Source organism: Notamacropus eugenii, chromosome 1 (assembly GCF_028372415.1).
Source record: "Notamacropus eugenii isolate mMacEug1 chromosome 1, mMacEug1.pri_v2, whole genome shotgun sequence".
Taxonomy (NCBI): domain Eukaryota; kingdom Metazoa; phylum Chordata; class Mammalia; order Diprotodontia; family Macropodidae; genus Notamacropus; species Notamacropus eugenii.
Window position 1 is genome coordinate 57357977 of NC_092872.1, and position 16821 is coordinate 57374797.

At 39.1% G+C, this 16821-nt stretch overlaps 1 protein-coding gene across 1 annotated transcript; it reads left to right on the plus strand.

Annotated features, from left to right (window-relative positions):
- Positions 1-6222: 6222 nt before the first annotated feature.
- Positions 6223-15730, plus strand: LOC140501933 (olfactory receptor 2C1-like). The gene is made up of 2 exons (XM_072606120.1): positions 6223-7174; positions 15615-15730. Exons 1-2 carry the CDS (start codon positions 6223-6225, stop codon positions 15728-15730), a joined length of 1068 nt encoding a protein of 355 aa, XP_072462221.1.
- Positions 15731-16821: the final 1091 nt, after the last annotated feature.

Here is a 16821-nt window from a genome sequence, read left to right on the forward strand (position 1 = left end):
CCCAGGATTCCATCTCTAGGGCTTCTCACCTCCTGTGAGGTAAGTGGCAGGAGTTAAAATCCTCAGTTTAGGATACAAATATGTAGAGCTGAAGTGACCTGCCCAAAGGTCAGAAAACTGAAGAACTAGCTAGAGGTGCCTCAGGACACAAAGTCCTGCTCATTCATGTGGGGATGTTTCCATTTCTCTCAGCTGAAGGAGAATCACAGCACATAATATATTGGAGACAGGCACCATGTTACAACCTGGGATGTCAGACATGGAAGGGACATTGAAATCATAGAAAATAGACTGGCTGAATGGGAAGGGCCTTCAGACATGGTCATCTACTCCAATCTCTTTGTTTTAAGGCCACTCCAATTAGGCCCATTTGGCAGAATTCTTCCTGTGTAGAGATAAGAGAAAAAGAGCAACACAGCAGTGAAAGCATTTGGTGTCATGAAGGAGGGAAGCCTAGAAGGAAGGGTAAGGGGTGAGCAGGAGGAAGGAGGGAAGGAGAAAGGGGATTGGCAGGAAACCATATGTCACTGCCTTCAAATAGTCCCACTTCCCATTGCATTCTAGGCATTCAGGGACTGGGAGAGTTTGGACACTGGGTAACTTGGAGATGAAGGGAGAGGGGAAGAGTGGAGAAGCAGAGATGGATAAAAGACTCAAGAAAAATCCCAAAGCCAAAGCCATGTTTCCACTTAGGATCTGTAAATTTTTGTCCTGGGAGAAACTGAGGGTGTGAGTAGAGAAAATGGAGAGAGAGAAATGCATTAAAATGATCTCCAGTTGAAGTCCATTCTGAAATCTAAAATTCTACAATTCCATAAGAGGGAGGAAGGAAGGGGAAAACCGGAAAGAAGAGAGGGAGAGAAACAGAAATGGATAGAGGAGAAGATCTTAGAGAATGAATGGTGCTCTTAAAGAACTGGGGTTATTAATCTAGGAGGAAAGATGGATAAGAAACAACTTGGTAAATAGCTCTGAGCACATTTCACAGACCCTCTATTACCCATCTAATCACCAAGAAGGAAAACACTGGGATAAATGTGTTTAATAAGAAGCAGATTAATAAAAATGACTGAGCTGCCTGATAGCAAACACTATCTGGGTACCAGCATACCTCAGTTGGACCAGATTATCCCTTAGGTCCTCTCTAGTTCTAAAATTTGAGATTCTAAATTACCTTCTTTTCTAGTTCTAACATTCTATTTTCTAAAGTCTTTTGCACCTCCCAGTCTATGAATGAATCTATACTCTTATTATAATCCTAAGTTAATTAGCATATTTTCCATTATTTAGGTCACAGCAAAAAATGCTAATTTGATTATACATGCAGGGAATTAGGCAGGTAAATAACGTACCTGAGCTGTACTCAGCTATAAGTTGAGCAGTTAATTACCTGTACCAAGACAGGGGAGCAGGGATGTAAAGAATTCAAATAAGAAAATACTCCAAAACCCCATCTAGGATGCAGAGGGTAGTATCTATCTAGTAATGTAATCTAATTTATTTACACATATGTAATATTTATTTTATATTTTTCCTTTCCAAATCTGCTGAAAATACTTTTAGTTCTGTAAATGAGTTTGTATATATGGATCATGCACTGTCAGAAAGAGAAAGTGTCATATCTAGCTACATAATATAGATATGTATGTATGTATACATGTATATTTTAAATCATTCCTTTTTCTGATCATGTGTTAATAAGGCTAATATTCAAATGAGCTTGCATTTAAGATTCAAAACCTAATTCTCAATTCTGATACACTTAGATGAAGGGGAGAATATATGTTCATTTTAGCCAATATTCAAATACCCCATGACTTTTTGTACTGGCCATAAAGAAAAGGATGGAAATTACTCAATTAGCCAGGCATGAGAAAGTCAGCCTCAGATTACAGAATTACTGTGGAACATTGATACAAGAGAATGGTTGAGAAGTAATGTGAGGGCATTGGGGCTGAGGGAGTGAGTGGAAAAGCTGGGCTTAGTTAGGTTCCTCTGTGGTGTCACAAGTGTTCCAGGGTACACTCCAGAAGTTAGTCTCACTCACACTATAAAGCATTTGTGGGGAGATTTCAGATGATTGACGATTCATTATTTTCTGATGGGCTTTTACTTTCATTTATTTGGTAGGATGACAGATTAGGCTTGGTTTATTGTGGGGTAATTTCACCCCAATAACACTTCAGAAAAGTTTGGGAGGAAGAATAGGATTCCATGACCCATTCTGAGGAAGGGGTAATATTTTTAGTTCATTAGAACTCCAAAATTGTCATACTGGGTTAACTCCATGAGCCATCTAGCCCTGGACTCTTTCTCAGGTGAAGGGAAACAGTTTAGGGGTACATCATTCCTGGTCCCTATCATTTCAACTTAAGAAGATTAAGGATGGAGTTCAGACATACTAGTTATTCTGAATGATTATAGAGCTAACATCCATGGATTTATATGAGCACTTCTTCATATGATTTACATTTTCAGCCTATAGCAGCTCTTGGGAAAAAATTCATAACTTTCTTCACTGTTGTGCAGCTCAAGTAGGCTTTACCTTTATTCATCCTATTCATATGTATCTCCTTTGTATTACATCATTTTAATGTTATAAGATTTGGTGGGAAAAATCTTTGTTCATTCTATAGGCTATCCCCAAAGTCTTAGTTTCAACCTGCACTAGGACTTTGGGGACACTCTATAAATCCCATTTCTTTGTTTTGTGGACTTTAAAGATCCCTCTTCCTCAAAGTTTACTTTTCTCAATCAAAGCCCTAATCTTTTAAACTTGTCTTCCTATAATGGCATAAATTTTTTCTGTATCTCTGAAATTTTAGAATCCCAGGATCCCAGATGTACAAGGAGACTTAAACCTCTGTCACTCATTCATGTATCCTAGGTCACATGACTCCCTTTTCTTGGAGCCCTTTCCCTCAAAATAATAAGAAGACCTCAGAAAATATGATTCAGCTATGTGGTATGAGATTGAAACTAATTAAAAGCCTCCCATCACTGCTCTTCTCTGCTGGTATAGATGCTCTGTGGAGTCGCTCTCAGAACATAGGTCAAGAAGCCACTTCTGGATTTGCTCTTCTACTCACCTTTTCACTCATTCTAGCCTCTTTGGTGTTCATGGAATCCTATAATCCTGTCTTTACTCGTTTGCTTTCTGCTCACTCTTTCCAAATTCCCTTGATCAAACCTATTTCCACACTATAACCCACTCATTCATTCTGCAGAACAACTGAATTGTTCTATAAATTCAGTACCAACCTAATGACAAAATTGGACTTGGGAAGACAAATGGTCCAACCAAGGCCCACTGGAAAGCTCCTTCTCCTCTATAACATCCCCAATAAGTGGTCATCTGTCCATTGTGCCCATCACAATAATAGCTAATAACTAGCATTTATATAGTGCTTTAAGCTTTGCAAAGCCCTTCACTAACATTATCTTATTTACTCTTGGGATATGTGTGCTATTATTATTTTCATTTTACAGATGAGGAAACTGAGACAGCAGAAGTTATGTGACTTGACCAGGATCATATACCTAGTAAGTGTCTAAAACCTGATTTGAACTCGGGTCTTTGTGACTCCAGGTCCAGCACTCTATTCACGGTACCACTTTGCTGCCTATGACCATAAACACCAATTCCACATCCATACCTCTTCCTCCACTACTCCCAGTTCTAAGAGATCCATTCCAGTCCGAAACATCCTTCTTGATGCTTTTAAATAGGCCTGAAGAAGGGGTGGTAGCTATCTGATCCCCTAGCCTCAAGTACACAGCAACCTTTCTTTTCCCAAATATCCCTATAATCCCTACAATAACCTTCAAGTCTGGAGCATTTGAATAGAATAAACATTCTTTCCACTAACAAGGAGAACTTAAGGTAAACATTTAAAGCTTGAAACCATGGTTCTATTTCTCAGCCTCTGACAGAAGAGACTTCACATGTTACCTAGACCAGTCTAGTGCAGGTGAAGCATGAATCCTCTCTACAATATTTGCAAGAAGTTTCTATCCAGGATCTACTTGAAGACCTCTAGTGATGAAGAAATCAATACTCTTCTCCTGCGTGCTCATAGCTATCTATTCCATCTTTGGACAACTCCAGTTATTAGGAAGTTTTTCAGCAAGTAGAACTTGAATCCAGTTCCCTGTAACTTTATAATTTAACTTTCAGGCACAAAAAAAACCCCTGAAAAACTGAAGTGAAAGGAATCCATTTTCCATTTGACCCTCCTCTCACAATTTTAAGACAATTATCAAAGCAATCTTTGTCCCTGTCTTCTCTACTGCAGGCTACATATTTCCAATTCTTTCACCCAATCCTCATACAGCATGGTTTCAAGTCCCCTCAACATATTGACTGTCCTCCAATTTTCCCTGGTAGCTTGTAGGTGCTCTGGTTGTGTGGAGTAAAGTTCCCTGTTCATTTGGGGATTCTTAGTGGTTGTGGTGTTGGTAACAGTAAACACAGACCTGGAATTGGAAGACCCAAATGAGTACATAGCCATAGAGCCAGGAGACTAATGAAATAATTTTTAATCCTTATCTTTCTTTCCTATCTTTTCTTTTCTTTTTTTTCTTATCTTATCTCTCCTGAAGACATGGCATTAAGGAATTGAATCTTTTCCAATAGATTTTTTAAAATTTATTTATTTAACTTTTAACATTCATTTTCACAAAATTTTGGGTTCCAAATTTTCTCCCCATTTCTTCCCTCCCTCCACCCCAAAACACTGAACATTCTAATTGCTCCTATCACCAATCTGCCCTCTCTTCTATCATCCCTCCCTTCCCTTGTCCCCATCTTCTCTTTTGTCCTGTAGGGCCAGATAACTTTCTATACCCCATTACCTGTATTTCTTATTTCCTAGTAGCAAGAACAGTACTCGACAGTTGTTCCTAATACTTTGACTTCCAACTTCTCTTCATCCCTCCCTCCCCACCCATTCCCTTTGGGAAGGCAAGCAATTCAATATAGGCCATATCTGTGTACTTTTGCAAATGACTTCCATAGTAGTCCTGTTATGTAAGACTAACTATATTTCCCTCCATCCTATCCTGCCCCGCATTGCTTCTATTGTCTCTTTTGATCCTGTCCCTCCCCAAGAGTGCTGACTTCAAATTGCTCCCTCCTCCCATTGCCCTCCCTTCCATCATCTCCCCCCACCCTGCTTATCCCCTTCTCCCCCACTTTCCTGTATTGTAAGATAGGTTTTCATACCAAAATGAGTGTGCATTTTATTCCTTCCTTTAGTGGAATGTGATGAGAGTAAACTTCATGATTTTCTCTCCCCTCCCCTCTTTTCTTCTCCACTAAAAAGTCTTTTACTTGCCTCTTTTATGAGAGATAATTTGCCCCATTCCATTTCTCCCTTTCTCCTCCCAATATATTTCTCTCTCACCACTTAATTTCATTTTTTTAAGATATGATCCCATCCTATTCAGTTCACTCTGTGGTCTCTCTCTCTCTCTCTCTCTCTCTCTCTCTCTCTCTCTCTCTCTCTCTCTCTCTCTCTCTCTCTCTCTCTCTCTGTGTGTGTGTGTGTGTGTAATCCCACCCACTACCCAGATACTGAAAAGTTTCAAGAGTTACAATTATTGTCTTTCCATGTAGGAATGTAAATAGTTTAACTTTAATAAGTCCCTTATGACTTCTCTTTTCTGTTTACCTTTTCATGCTTCTCTTCATTCTTGTGTTTGAAAGTCAAATTTTCTTTTCAGCTCTGGTCTTTTCATCAAGAATGCTTGAAAGTCCTCTATTTCATTGAAAGACTATATTTTCCCCTTTAGTATTATACTCAGTTTTTCTGGGTAGGTGATTCTTGGTTTTAGTCCTAGTTCCTTTGACTTCTGGAGTATCATATTCCATGCCCTTCGAACCCTTAATGTAGAAGCTGCTAGATCTTGTGTTATCCTGATTGTATTTCCACAATATTTGAATTGTTTCTTTCTAGCTGCTTGCAACATTTTCTCCTTGACCAGGGAACTCTGGGATTAGGCCTCAATGTTTCTAGGAGTTTCTCTTTTTGGATCTCTTTCAGGTGGTGATCAGTAGATTCTTTCAATACTTATTTTGCCCTCAGGTTCTAGAATATCAGCACAGTTTTCCTTGATAATTTCATGTATTTTCCAATAGTTTACAGTACCACTTACTGCTCTTCTACTTTGCTTAGTATGGTGACCTTTCTCTCTTCCTTAGGGGACAGAAGGTGGCCAGTGATGGGAAGAGCCAAGAACAGTTCCTTTAAAGGTTTCATCTTGATTGGTATGTCTGACCATCCCGAGCTGGAGATGATCTTTTTTGTCCTTATGCTGTTGTCCTACCTGTTAACCTTGGTGGGCAACTTTACCATTATCCTAATATCGCGCCTGGATGTCTGCCTTCACACACCCATGTATTTTTTCCTCAGTAACCTTGCCTCTGTTGATCTTGCCTTTACCACAAGTGCAGTCCCTCAGATGCTGTTCAATCTGTCAGGTCCAGATAAAACCATCAGCTATGCTGGCTGTGTAACACAACTATATGTTTTCTTCTGGCTGGGTGCTACTGAGGCCATCCTCTTGGTGGTGATGTCAATTGATCGCTATGTAGCTGTCTGCCGGCCCCTCCACTACATGACTATCATGAACCCTCAGCTTTGCTGGCAGTTAGCCTCTGTTGCATGGCTAGCTAGCCTGGGAAATTCCCTAATTCAGTCAACATTCACTCTGCAGCTCCCATTTTGTGGACACCAGGAAGTCAACAGTTTCCTCTGTGAAGTGCCATCTCTAATCAAGTTGGCCTGTGGTGACACAAGCCTCAATGAGGCTGTACTCAATGGTGTTTGTGCCTTCTTCACTGCAGTGCCCCTGAGCATCATCCTCATCTCCTATGGTTACATTGCCAGGGCTGTCCTGAAGATTCCCTCAGCTGAAGGCAGGAAAAAGGCCTTCAATACTTGTGGCTCCCATTTGATAGTAGTATTCCTCTTCTATATCTCAGCCAGTTCTGCCTATCTACTGCCAGTCAAGAGTAGTTTCCAAGACCAGGACAAATTCATGCCTCTCTTTTATTCAGTAGTTACACCCATGGTGAATCCTCTAATCTACACTCTGAGGAACAAAGAGGTGAAGGGGGCACTAAGGAAGGTTTTAGGGAAATGGAGGGAGGAATTGGTGAGGGAAGTGGGGAGTGGGTCACCATATCTTCACTGTTTTGTATCTCTGTCCTTCTCTCTCTTTGTCTGTCTTTCTCTCTTTCTTTCTGTTTCTGTCACTACACATCTCTCTCTCGTCAGTTCTACATCAGTATAATTACCCTTGATTTCAATATAAGGTATCTTTGAGCAAGTTAAAAACCTTCCCAACAACCCTAAGCATTTGGCATCTGGTTAGTATTATTTGATAATTTTCTACTTAATGATGAAAAACATGCATTGGGGTACAAGTTATATGGGTAGAAGGTTTCACTTCTCAGAAGTTATTTATCTAACATAGATCTAATTTCTATTACCCTGTCTCTATTCCAGGACCAGAACAAACAAAAGCACAGGTTAAAACAATTTTCCAGCTCACAACAACTTAGGAGGTTGGCAGGAAACTTTTGTTTCACTGGGGTGAGAGTAGTGTGCAGGCTCTCCCTGGTAACCCAGCAGTGAGGCTCTGAGCTTCAGTGTAAACCAGCAATGAAGCCTGAGGCCCCTGTATCACACAGCCAATAGTGGACTATACCCAGTGTAAGCCAACAGCAGGCCTTTGGGGGGACTGAATCAGTAGCAGTGGCTTCCTGAGCTCTCAGCCCACAGATGGTAAGGTGGTCACAAGGAAATTACAGAGGACACTTTGCTGGCCCTGGGTACAAGATTCTGCTGCCTTGGTTTTGGGTTATAGTCCCAGGGCAATGATTAGCAATTTTAGAGAATTAGTCATTCCCTAAAAAGCACCCAAGAGCATGTGGATGCAGGGGAACAGGGACCCTGGTCATAATTCCAGGGAGGTAAACAGTGCTTGTGGTCAATCACAGACCAGAGCATGGACCAGGAGAGCAGTAACTGCACCCCTCCTGAAATCAGACCACCATGAAAGAAGTGAAAGCTTACAGGACCCCAGAACTAGCTCTATAAATAGCAGGAAGAAAAACCTGAAAGTTGGGGCAGTGACCCTTCCACTCCAGGATCAGAGCCCAATTTTAACACATAAACTGAAAAGTCCAGAGATAAGCTGGACGAATGAGCAAACAAGAACAAAAAAACCAGAGCACATAAAGTTATTATGGTGACAGGGAAGATAAGAATGCAACCCCACCCCCCCAAAATAGTCAAAAGTGCTATATCCACACTCTTAAAGATAAATGTAAATTGGTCTGAGGATCAAAAAGAGAAATCCTGCAGCAACTCCTCAACAACGTTAAAAATCAGATAAGTGAGGAAGAGGAAAAATTGGGGAAACAAATGAAAGTGATGGAAGAAATCATGACAAAAAGAGTCACTAGATGAGTAAAGGAAGGCACAGAAATTACTAAAGGAAAGGACCTCTTCAAAAAACAGAACAGATGAAATGGTAAAAGATGTAGAAAAATTCACTGAAGAGGAAAATTCCCTAAAAGACAGGTATTGGTCAAATGGGAAAAGAGGTACAAAAATGTGCTGAAGAAAAGAACTTAAAAAATAAAATTGGCCAAATGGAAAAGGCGACGCAAATGCTCAGTGAAGAAAATAATTCCTTAAAAATTAGAGTTGAGCAAGTGGAAGCTAATGACTCCATGACACACAAAGACACAATAAAAGAAATTCAAAAGAATGAAAACATAGAAGAAAATGTGAAATTTTTTTTGGAAAAATAACTGACCTGGAAAACAGATCATGGAGAGCTAATTTAAAAATTAGTACATTACTGGAAAACCATGTTTAAAGAAGGAGCCTAGACATTAACTTCCAAAATGTTATGAAAGAAAACCACACTGATATCCTAAAATGAGAGGGTAAACCAGAAACTGAAAGAATCTACCAATCACGTCCTGCAAGAGATCACTAAATGAAAACTCCCAAGAATACTATAGACCAATTCTATAGCTCCCACATCAAGGAGAAAATATTGAAAGCAACCAGAAAAACACAATTTAAATATCATGGAGCCACAGTTAGGGTAACACCAAATTTACCATCTTCGGGTGAGAGGGAAATAATTTCAAAGAAACAGAGACAGAGAAATCCATTGTGGAAATTTGGATGGGAATTTATAGGCAAAGGTACAGAGATGGCAGAAGGCAAGATGAAAGTTTGAAATAGTTATTAGTGGAATTTTATGGGAACATACAGAAAATGAGGGTGAATAGTGTGAGCTAAAGGTGGGAAGGCAGATGGAAGTAGATTGTGGAGGACCTTGAGTGCCAGAATAAGGAGTTTTTACTTTATTCAGTAGGGAGTGAAGGGCTATTGAAGGTTTCTGAGTAGAAGAATGATAAAAAGTATACATTAGGGACATGTTTAGACAACAGTGAAAATAGATTAGAGATGTGATAGAATAGAGGCAAGAAGACCAGTTAAGAAATGGATTCCTGAACTATGGTGGTGATGTTGTGAATGGACAAATATGTGAAATGCTGGAGAAGTAAAATTGATAGGCCTTGGCAAATGATTGGATGTACAGGTCAGGGAAAGAAAAACATCAAAGATAACTGAGATCTCTAGTATGGGTGATGATAGTGCCAAAAACAGAAATAGAGATGCTAGAAGGAGGGGCATATTTGAGGGGGAGGGAAGAGTAATGACTCAATTTTTGATAATATGATTTTGAAATTAGAGTGAGAGAGAAATGCAGAAATACAGAACTGGCACTCAAGTGAGAGTTGGGAGAGGTAATGACACAAATCTGAGAACCATGTGCATGGCAATCATAATGAAAACCAAATTGAATTTTTTAGTGAGAGAAGCAAATAGCTAATTTTTATCAGAAAATAGTATATAGGTAAAAGAGAAAAGGTATCAAACTGTGTACAGCATTTGACCCAAGTGTACCATATCTAGGCCTACACCCCAAGGGGATCAACAAAAGAGAAAAAGGACCCAAATGCCCCAAAATATGTAAAGTAACTTTTTTCTAATGGCAACAAACTAGAAACTAAGGAGGTGCCTATTTATTAATTGAGGGAATGGCTGACAAAGTATAGTATATGAATGCAATGGAGTACTGTTGTGATAGAAGAAATGAGAACGAGTATGATTTCAGAAAATGCTGGGAAGATTTGTATGAACTTATACAGAAGTAAAATGAGAAGAACCAGGAAAACAGTGTATACCATAACAACAACATTGCAAAACCCAATAATTTTGAAAGACTTACCAACTTTGACCAACCCAATGATCAACCATTATTTCAGTAGACAAAAAATGAAAAAATGCTACCCATCTCATGATAGAGAAGCAAAGGAAGAAATATCCAGAATGAGAAACTTTTTTGTTTCATTTTTTTTTTTTGGATATGGCCAATAAAGGAATTTGTTTTGCATGAAAATGCATACATGCTGCAAAGATTTCTTCTTTTTTCTTTCTTTTTTTCTTTTCTTTTTTTTCATCGAACCATTCCTACTCACTTTTCTCTTTCCAAGGACACAGACACACAAGAAGCTTGGTCAAGATCAGAAATGACTTTATGACCATGGATCAGAATTTTTTCTCTGCTCATTTGAGTTCCTATGGGCAGAAAAGACTAATAACTTTGGTCTTAAATAGCACCACCAGTGATCTATCCCACTAAACTAGTGACAGGTAAGGGAAATATAATAACATTTCCCAGTACCTGTCATTTTAGTTTGCTGGTATCAATGTTTCCTGCTTCTCCCAACATATTCTGTCTTTGTTCCCTTTCCTCTTTTCCAATATTATTTTTACTTTGTGAAGGTGAATGTTACACATTTAAAATATTAATGTCTTGTGTTTCTTAGTAGATAAACACAACTGAAATCCCTATGAGTTAAATCAATTATACTGTACTGGAAAGAAGACTGGATTTGGAATCCAGTAAGAAAGAATCTTGCCTTTCCTAAACTACTTGCATTACTGAACTATGGTTTCTTCATGTGTGAAATGAGTGGGTTGGATCAAATGACCTTTGAAGGGCCTTCCAGCTCTAAGTATAGAAACCCTATGATATTCAAACATGAAAAAGGAATTTTTCAAAATCAATAATATAGCCCCATAATCACGTCTACCAGAAGGTTGGCAGAATGTTGTATCCTGTGTATATCTATCAAGGTTAAAATTATATTCTTAAAAGTGTATTTTTGTAGAGAGTATCATTAGTATACAAATCAGTATCAACCTCAGAAGACTAAAAAGGGAGGGATGTCCCAGGTTGTGAAGGACTTTAAAAGCCAAACAGTATTTTATATTTGATATTAGAGGTAATGAGGAGCCACTGGAAATTATTGAGGAGGCAAAGTTAACATGGTCAGACCTGCACTTTAGAAAAATCTCTTTGGTGGTCAAGTGAAAGATGATGCAGAGAGGGCAAAGCCTTGAAGCAAGGAGAAGCAGGCTACTCCAATAGTTTAGCTAGGAGGTGATGAAGGCCTAAACAAAGGTGGTAGGCAGAGCCAAGATGGTGGAGTAGAAGCAGACACTTCACTGAGTTGTCCCCCAAAGCCCTTCAAATACCTCAGAAATATGACTTTAAGCAAATTCTAAAGCTACAGAACCCACAAAATGATAGAGTGAAACAAATTCCCAGCTCAAGACAACCTGGAAAGTAGACAGGTAGTATCTTTTGCATCCCACAGGGAGTGGAGCACAGTCTGGCTTGGGCCATACTGGCACAGGCCAGCCAGAGCAGGCCTCAAGAGACTGAATCATTGGCAGCTGTGGCAGTTTCCAGACTTCTCAACCCACACAAGCCCAAGAGACCAGTAGGAAAATTCTGTTGGACCTGGGTGAAGGTGGAGGGCATGGCCTGACTGGTGAAGCCCCAGCTCCAGGGCAATGGGAATGGTGGTTGGTGGCAGTGACACCAGCACAGGCTGCTTCTGGAGCTCTGGGCCCACAAATGGTAGGGGACTGAGGGGCAGATGCAAAATCCCTGAAGTCTGGGACAATACACCCACCCTAACTGGAAGCAGAGTTTTTACCTTGACAAAGAATTAGAAAGTCAAGTGTTTGGCTGAGAAGATGAGTAAAACTCATAAAAGAACTTAGACTATAGAATCTTGCTTTGGTGACAAGGAAGATTAGGGCATAACAACCAGAGGAGGACAGCAGAGTCAAAGCTCCTACTTCAAAAACCTCTAAGAGGAATATGAATTGGTTGCAGGTCATGAAAGAGCTCAAAAATGATTTTCAAAATCAAGTAAGAGAAGTAGAGAAAAATTGGAAAGAGAAATGAAAGTGATGAAAGAAGATCATGAAAAATGAGTCAACACCTTGCTAAAGGAGATCCAAAAAAATGCTGGAGAAAATAACACCTTAAAAGGTAGACTAACCCAAATGGCAAAAGAAGTCCAAAAAGTCAATGATGAGAAGAATTCCTTAAAAAGTAGAATTGACCAAATGCAAAAGGAGATCCAAAATCTCACTGAAGAAAATAATCAGAATGGAGCAAATGGAAGCTCATGAAGCTAATGACTATGAGAAATCAAGAAATTATATAATAGAAACAAAAGAATGAATAAAGAGAAGACAATGTGAAATATCTCACTGGAAAAACCACTGACCTGGAAAATAGATCCAAGAGAGTTAATTTTAAAATTATTGGACTACATGAAAGCCATAATCAAAAAAAAAGAGTGTAGACATTATCTTTCCAGAAATTATTAAGGAAAAGTGCCCTGATATTCTAGAAGCAGAGCGTAAAATAGAACAGGCAAGAATTCACTGATTGCCTCTGGAAAGAGATAATGAAAGGAAAATTCCTAGGAATATTGTAGTCAAATTGGGGAGTCCCAGGTCAAAGAGAAAACATTGCAAGCAGCAAGGAAGAAAAAATTCAAGCATTGTGGAAATACAATCAGAATAATACAAGATCTATTAATGTTAAAGGATCAGAGGGCCTGGAATATAATACTCCAGATGTCAGAGGAGCTAGGATTAAAACCAAGAATCACCTATTCTGCAAAACTGATTATAATCCTTCAGGGAAAAAATGAATATTCAATGAAATAAAGGACTTTCAAGCATTCTTGATGAAAAGACCAGAGTTGAATAGAAAATTTGACTTTCAAATACACGATTCAAGAGAAGCATAAAAAGGTAAATATGAAAGAGAAATCATAAGAGACTTAATAAGTTGCACTATTTAAGTTCCTAAATGGAAAGATGATGTGTAATTCATGAGACCTTTCTCAGTATTAGGGTAGTTGGAGGAAATAGATAGATTGATAGATAGAGAGAGAGAGAGAGAAAGAAAGAAACAAAGAAGCAAAAGAAGAAAGAAAAAAAGAAAGAAAGAAAGAGGGCAGAGGGTGAATTGAATGTAAGGGATCATATCTAAAAAATAAAATTAAAGGATGAGAGAGGAATATATTGGGAGAAGGAGAAATGGAGAGATAGAATGGGGTAAATTATCCCACACAAAAAAGGCAAGAAAAAGTTATTACAGTCAATTAGGTGAGAAGGAATGAGTGACCATTACTCTCATCAGATTTCACTTAAGGAGCGAATAATACACACACTCAATTGGGTATCTTACCCTACACAAAAGTAGGGGGGAAGGGGATGACGGAAGGGACAGCAGATTGGGAGAGGGGGTAGTCAGAAGCAAACATTTTAGAAAATGGACAGGGTCAAAGGAGAAAACAGAATAATTGGGGGGCAGGATAGGATGGAGGGAAAAATTCTTTCACAAAATTACTATTATGGAGGTGTTTTGCACAACTACCCTATATTGAATTGCTTGCCTTCTCAATGGAGGTAGGTGGGAAGGGAAGAAGGGAGAGAATTTGGAACTCAAAGATTTAAAAATAAATTGTTTTAACATGCAACTGGGAAACAAAATACACAGGCAACAGGGTATAGAAATCTGTCTTGCCCTTCAAGAAAGTAAAGGGGAAGGGGACAAAAGGGGGGAATGATAAAAGGGAGGGCAGAATTGGGGAAGGGGTAATCAAAATGCATGTCATCTCAGGATGGAGGGAGGGGAACGATGGGGAGGAAATTTGGAACTCAAAATCTTGTGGAAATGAATGTTGAAAAAATAAATAAATAAATAAATTTAAATTTAAAAAAAGGCTGAAATGCTAAAAGATCCAGAAGAGGGTCTCCACAACATTGTAGAGATTCACTATGGAAGATTTATAGAAATGAAGGGCAAGAATCACTCAGGATAAAGAGTGAACTTGTGATCTGCACTGATGAAGGGAGCTGATGAGATAACTGAAAGACCCAAGGATCTATGTATATAGTATGAACTGATTAGATAATTGGAATGTCTAAGTATTTAACTGACAAACTAACATAAAAAAATTTAAAATAAACCAACCAAGGTGGCAGCTAATGTGAGTAGAGAGAAGGGGATGCATACTAGAGGTGTTGTGAATGACAGTAAGAGTTCACAGGTAGATCTGTAAATGGATACAACTATTCTGTGAAGCAATTAAGAATTATTAAAAGAATTATCAAGTGCTTTGTTCCCCTTGACCCAGTTATACCACTCCTAGGGTTTTTCTCAAAAGGAATCAAAGAAATAAGAAAATGTCCCTTACGTACAAAAATATTTATAGGAAATATTTTTGATGTGGCAAAACTCTAGAAACTAAGAGGATACTTAATAATTGAGGAACAGTTGAAAAAGTTGTAGTATATGAATGTGATCAAGTATTTTTGTACTATAAGAAAGGACAAAATAGATAATTTCAAGAAAGACATCAATTGATACAGAGTGAAATGAGCAGAATTAAAAGAATAATTTCTCTATAAACAACAGTACTATAAAACAGACAGTTTTGAAGACTTAAAAGTCCTTAACTGATACTATACAAATAATGAAAAGCAGAACAAGGACAACAATTTGTACAATAAAAACAACATTGTACAGAAAATCTGAAAGCTGGAGGATTCCACAGAATTGATGATCCATGTTATCCATTGAAGAGACTTTGTGTGCAAATACAGATTTTTTGATTCATTGCTTTGTTGACTGTCTAGACATAAGAAAGTGATAAATTGTCAATATTGCAGATAAAATTTAAAAGTGTGTTGTGCATATGTTTTTATTCCACAGAGTCACTTGTAGGGGTTCTGAGGCAGAGTCCACCCACACGGAAGTAGAATGATTGTGAATGATGGTAAGAGCAAGAGTTGTGCGACTTTGGAAAAGTAACTTCCTCTTGATTGTGCTTCAGTTTCCTTGTCTGGCACATTCCTCCCCTACTTACCTAACAGCAGCAATTTTCAGATGAAATAAAATAACAACTATGAAAGTAAATACAAAAGAATAAAGCAATAAGCAAATGTAATTATTTTAAGGTACAATATTAACATGCAAAATAGGGATTGGAGAGGACACAGTTCTAGGAGTGGGAAAAAAAATTAGGAAATACATAGGTTTAACTCTTTGGGGACACCTTTTTTCCTGAATTCTGGCTACTTTAGTGTTTATTACTAATTGGCTGTAGAGGGCCTTGATTCTCCCATGGGCTTTTTCAGCATCAGCAACTGAACCAAACCTGGAAAGAGCCAACACAGGCTCCTTAAAGGACCAGGTGTTGCCCACTGTTAAAAGCTGGCAGCCCCAAGCCAGGCCTGGGAGAAGGACCCCATGACTAGCCAGCTTCATGCTCTTCAAGGGACCTATACTGCTGGCCCTCCAGATATCAGGTGGTGAGTCCAGGTGCCCAGGGAGTGTTTGGGGGACTCTTTCATTTCCTACTGCAAGAATACTCACTCTGCAGTGTAATGGCCCAGGCTAAGACTTTTCTCCTATGAAACAAAGACTTTGGGGTGTGGTGCCTCAGGAGCAGAAGCCAACCACCCCATCCCCAGGCCTGGAGATTAATATTGTTAATTAATACGGTTCCTTATAGGGACTGTTTTGTTGTGGGGGTTTTTTTGTCAACACTTAGCACAGTGCCTGGCACCTATTAGTCACTCAATACATGACAGTTAACTGACTCACTCTAGAACAAGGGCTCTTAAACTGGGGTCTGCTGACACCCAAGGAGTCTGTGGATAAATTTCAGGGGTTCCATAACCTTGGATAGAGGAAAAAAGTTGTTGCTGTAGGGGTTTTACTGTTGCTCAGTCATTTTGGTCATGTCCAACTCTCCGGGACCTTACTTGGGTATTTCTTGGCAAAGACACTGGAGTGGTTTTCCATTTCCTTCTCTAGTTCGTTTTACAGATGAGAAAACTGAGGCAAACAGGTTAAGTGACTTGTCAGGGTCACAAAGCCTCCTGGCTTCATGGTAGGTAGGGGCACAGTGGATAGAAGGCTAGGCCTGGAGACAGGAAAACCTGAGTTCAAATCCCATCTCATAGACATCCTAGCTGTGTCTAGGAAGCACTCCAGTATCTTTGTCAAGACAATCCCAAATGGGGTCATAAAAAATTAGATATCACTGAAATGACTCAACAGCAACAACTTCCTGACTCTAGGGCCACCACTCTATTCAGTGTGCCACTTAGTACAACCTTTGGTACTTAGTACAACCTTTGGTTTCCCTTGTATTTTTGGGTCTTTTATGCATTTAAAAACAATATTCTGAGAAGGGGTCCATAGCTTTCATCTCATTACCAACGGGTCCATAACAAAAAATGGTGAAAACCTCCTTACTTGGAGACAGGTGTCAATGGTGAAAGAGAAAAGGGGACAAAGAATGTTGGTGGGAAGTCCTTAGGCTGTATGGCAGCAAGT